The sequence below is a fragment of the Nicotiana tabacum genome, chromosome 3 (assembly GCF_000715075.1).
Source record: "Nicotiana tabacum cultivar K326 chromosome 3, ASM71507v2, whole genome shotgun sequence".
NCBI classification, from domain to species: domain Eukaryota; kingdom Viridiplantae; phylum Streptophyta; class Magnoliopsida; order Solanales; family Solanaceae; genus Nicotiana; species Nicotiana tabacum.
The window spans coordinates 109,172,875-109,178,120 of record NC_134082.1 but is presented as its reverse complement, the minus strand read 5'-3'; the positions used below and the strand labels follow the sequence as shown (position 1 = coordinate 109,178,120).

Sequence of the window (5,246 nt, the reverse complement as noted above, 5' to 3'; positions counted from 1 at the left end):
AATAATTGGGAATATGTTTTGGAGTTTATATCTCAATTTTGAGAGGTTTTGGTGAAGATTTAGACTTGGTTTTGGCTGAATTTCAGATTGAAACTCGAAAAGAAGAAGAAGAAGAAGAAGAAGAAGAAGAAGAAGAAGAAGAAGAAGAAGAAGAAGAAGAAGAAGAAGAAGAAGAAGAAGAAGAAGAAAAAGACATATTGCAGAAATTGTAGATAAATTGTAGATAAATTGTAGTTACAGTTGGATTGATCAGAATTTGAACTAAATACATCTTCGCCGCCGTTGACGGCTTCCGACGAGGAAACTCCTCTGTTCTCTACTTCTCCATTCTCCATTTCTTATTTTTACTTCTGTTTTACTTTTTCTATTTCTAATTTGAGTTTCTTGATTTCGCACACTTTATACACACATTTGATACATCAAAAATATGAAGTAGTTACAGTTGGATTGATCAGAATTTGAAATAAATAAAAGAGATTTTTACATCCTATGCCACATATATTTCAAATTTTATGGAAGTCTGATTTTACGGTAATATCTATAAAATTCCTACATTTATCTACAAATAAACTACACATCAGTTTTATGATGTATAAAGCAATATTATTTTCATAATTATCTACAAAATTACTACATTTATACTACAATTAAACTACAATCTATGTTGAAAAAATATTGACTACAAAATTTTTCTCTTCATCTACAAATATACTACAAATCAGTTTAAGTATGTATAAAACAGTATTATTTGTAAGGGTATCTACATAATTACTACATTTATACTACAATTAAACTACAATCTATGTTGAAAATCTACAAATTATCTACAAAATATCTACAAACTGGGTACATTAAATTTTAATATCCCAATTCTCATTCAATTGTAGCATAATTGAAATTTTTGACATAATTGCGTTTTTCCTGAAGATTTGTAGAAGTTTTAGTCATTTTTTATTTGTGAAAACAGAAAATAAAGCATCTACAATCAGAATACAAATAATCTACAATTTATCTACAAAATATCTACAATCTCTGCAATATGTCTTCTTCTTCTTCTTCTTCTTCTTCTTCTTCTTCTTCTTCTTCTTCTTCTACTTGCAATATGAAATTCAGTCAAAACCAAGTCTAATCTTCACCAAAATCCCTCAAAATTGAGATATAAACTCCAAACCATACTCCCAATTATTTTCAACAACACCCAATCCAAACAAATAATGATTTTTGAAAACCCAAATTTGAATTCAAAGCTTTCAAGCTTTTTAATGGCTATTAATGGTGGATTTGTAGCGATTTTGATTTAATGACGAACTGAGATTTTGATTTGTAGCGATTATGAGAAAAAAACGGAACAGAATTTGATTATAAATTGAAGATAAATGATTTCCGTGATATGATTTGATCTCCTTTCCGTTTTAAAACTTGAATTTAATGTAGAATCAATCAATCCCAAGATCCTTTCCTGATTTTTCGCGCGTTATTAAGGGAAGATTCTGCCCTATTAATTCCTAATAAATGAATGGTACAAAAATTGTAGGAAAAATATGGATTAGGCGGGTAATTTAGATACTATGCACATATTTGGTAATAAAGTTTCATATATGGTATAGGAAGGAAAAAATCCCTATTTATAAACACTTCTTTGTCTTACATGATATGAATATTTTGAAAAATGTTTTGGAAGGTAACTAGAATTTGATAAAATTCACTTATTATTTTTATTATTTAATAAAAATATTTTTAAATTATCAAAACTTTTTTAAAATTCATTTAAATTGAAAAAGTGACTGTTGATTTTTAAAAATGGTGCATGTTGGTAAGGTTGAGTCTGTTAATTTGAATAGACACCTAAAGGGTTTATGAATATCCCTTTCCTCTCCAAAATGAAACACAACACAAAAATCAACAGAAATCCATCTTCTCCTCTTACTACTACTATCCACAAATTTACAAAGTTTGTTCGAGTAAAAATTCGAGTTAATTGCTGGCACTCGAAACTCATAGAATTTGTAGAATCCTCAAGAAATTCTGCCATAATCCCTACATCAATAAAAGGTGAGGCTTAAATTCTTAAGGATATGACTACACTATCAAGGCTCAATTATTTCGTCCTCATTTCTTTCTAACAGAATATACACCAGGTGCTTACAATCCATGTACGTAAAGAGGAAAGCATATCAAGGAAAGAAGCAAAGAGCTGCTTAACACAAATATTGGTACGTCTTTTTCATGTACCATTATTACTAAGTCATAAAAGTACAAAAGGAACACATCTGTCGCGTAATTCAAATCACAACAACCAAAGCATTCATAGTTTAATTACACACACTTAACGACTCTTTACATAAACAAAGACCATAATCAACTTTGAACATTCAACGTAACACCAACAGGAGATGCAGAAAAGGTAAATTAAAGTGATGAGGACAGAGCGGAAGGCAGATATTCTTTTTGGTTCACTGTCCGAGCATGTTTCGTTAGTAGCTAACCGGATCTTTCTGGCTTTTGCCATGTTTATTACACACTAAGACTACTTGACTTGATATCAGCTAACGTCGCCGTTCTGGGGTCCAGTGAGGAGCAGCCGGACTGAAATGCACAGATACCACCCTGGAATCAAGAAGTTCCACAATAGGAGTAAAATTGACACACCTCGGAGCCTTATACTGATTAATTGATGCACCCCTCGAAATTGCATAATCCATCAGCTCTTCAAATGTCCCATTTTTCACTATTCTAATCTCAAGTGGTCCAATTGAATTGTCCGCAAGGCGACACTGTCTATACACTGAGTTCAAAGATTCTTCCATAGCCAAGCAGCACTGGTTCAACACCTCCTGACTCGGTGGGTTGGTTGGGTCCTTTACTAGTAATTCCCAGTAAATCACGTAGTGCCCCGGAATTGTCTTTGTATCAGCAAAACTCGTGTACTCGACCAAATTAGTATCATATGGGCGCAAAAGTGCTGTTGCATTTTCAATAGCCATTTGCAATTCAGACTCATCAGTTTTGTCCGAGTCAATGCTCAACAACACATTTTTTCTCCTAACAAATTTGAATTGAGGTGCTGAGTTGTGAAATCCGGTAACCTGTAGTATGTCACCAACTCGGTAACGACATAATCCAGCATAAGTGGTGATCACGAGCTCGTATTCTTTTCCCAATTCTACGTCAGCCAGGTCCACGAGATGAGGGGGCGAATCATGAGAGATTTGTACCGGGTTGGCTGGGTCATGTGGGATGAATTCAAAGTAACCCATATTTGGCATGATAGTGTAACAAACTTCAGAAGGCTTGCACATTGGTTTTAAATTGAGACCAAAATAACATTCGGACGATGCATACATTGTACAAGCCTTTGGTAGACCCCCACTGTAATAATCTAAAGTAGGGATATATTGAGCCATTGCACCTGTGACTATGACGTCCAAGTACTTTGTGTTTGGCCAAATTCTAGTAATGATTCCTTCCCAGTTGTCGCCATCACATTCTTTAGTAACAAACTCTGCAAGTTCAGGATTTGGTTTGAGTATTTTGGACATGCAATTTCTGATTGAAGGGTCTGAAACTCTAGGGTTTAGGGTTCCAGTTGCAATATCATGAGCTAATTGCTGCCAGTTGAGTTGAAGAAAACGGATGGCCCGAAGTAGGCCTGAGGCGAAAACAGCGCCTACTCGGAGGACTTCTTCTCTCATGAGAAGGCCACAAAGCATTTGAGTGTACATACTTTGAAAAGAGTCTACGCAGAGGATAGCCTCGTTAGGGCTGGTGTAGACATTGGATGGGTCGTATGGCCTAGTCTTGAATTGTTCACTCTTGTAATAACTGGTCAGGACTGGACGTGCAACAAGGCCACCAGGAGTCTTCGTTTCTGCCTTTATAAACAGAAAGTATAATCCCTTCCCCTTGTCTAGACCAGGCACATACCTGTTTAACATAAGTCCAAGAAAATCTAACATCAATCCTGACTAATTACAAATTTTCAATATTTTTCTCCAAATCACAAAGTAAGACTAATGTTAATTTCAGCGAATTTTATGTTCTAATGGGGGTTAATTAAGAGTGGTTAATTTGAAAATTGGTGGATTACCAGACTATATTCCATATAGAAACATTTTATAAAGTAATGATGTCATGCATGTTATAGAATAGTAACTGTACCCTAGGGTAGATGACTTACAGATTCATCACGGGCTGGAGAAGACTGTACAATTTCTGTCTGCGTTCTAGCTCATCCGCAATTGTGGGCATCAGCTTTCTCTCTCCAGCAGACGTCCCCGAACTATAAAACCAAAAGTAACATTTCAATATGAATATTGAAATAGCATATTAGCTAAGAAATTTTTGTTCCATCAAAGAAAACAAAGTACTACTTCAATTTGGGAAAAATATGTGCACGATTAATATACTGCATGCGATATTTGGCTTAAAAGAGAAAATCTGACCTGGTAAGGAACTCTGAAATAGGATGAGATGAGAAGATTGGTGAGCGATCGCCATTGGCGACACGATCAATATAAGGTTTAAGATCCTCGTATGTGACAACGGGAACCTTGGACTTGAACGTGTCACGGTCAGTTGCACCACCAACTTTGAATCTTTGGAGGTACTCAGTATTGGCATTTCGGCTTAGTATTTCAGCCAACACTTTCTCTTGTACTGAATCAGTATTTTTAGTCATCTCCTCAATGAACTGAAGAGCCTTGGCATCTTTCTCACATGCCGGAGGGCCAAGAGGAGATGAAAGACAAGAATCAACAGCCATAATATATTGTATATGAAAAGTAGAGAAGAGAGAATTTAAAGTGGAAGAGAAGATATAAAGCACTTAATTCTTAGAGATTGTTAATTTCGATTGTGTGCTTGGGTACCTGTAAATGGGAACCTATTTATAGTGAAAGGAAGGCCTTATTCTTCCATGTCTATCCACGTCACTTTCCACGTAAGAATGTACACGTGGAAGCCACACTAATAAAAATCTTTGGTAATTTTAGCCATGGACTTGGACGATGCATTTGCCGTGCATCGACTTTGTAATATTTTTTTGTCGGAGTTATGGTCTCTGGAAGAGGGAACTTGTGGGCCCACATTACGTCACTATGTCTGCTCTTTCAGAACTTGTGGGCCCAATATGCATGACAGGTCAGCAAAGTCCAGCGAGGGTTCTTTTGTCACGGAGTTGAAATGGACGACCGTTTCTGGTGAGTTTGTTGGTCACGGACAAACATAGGCTGCCGGCGAAGGAGCAA

At 35.8% G+C, this 5,246-nt stretch overlaps 1 protein-coding gene across 1 annotated transcript; it reads right to left on the bottom strand.

Moving 5' to 3' along the window:
- Positions 1-2,254: 2,254 nt before the first annotated feature.
- LOC107803574 (putative indole-3-acetic acid-amido synthetase GH3.1) lies at positions 2,255-4,847 on the bottom strand. The gene is made up of 3 exons (XM_016627320.2): positions 4,443-4,847; positions 4,178-4,279; positions 2,255-3,924 (listed from the first exon to the last, which is right to left on the bottom strand). The coding sequence occupies exons 1-3, from the start codon at positions 4,760-4,762 to the stop codon at positions 2,547-2,549; spliced, it is 1,800 nt and encodes a 599-aa protein (XP_016482806.1). The 5' UTR covers positions 4,763-4,847; the 3' UTR covers positions 2,255-2,546.
- Between the last annotated feature and the right edge of the window lie 399 nt (positions 4,848-5,246).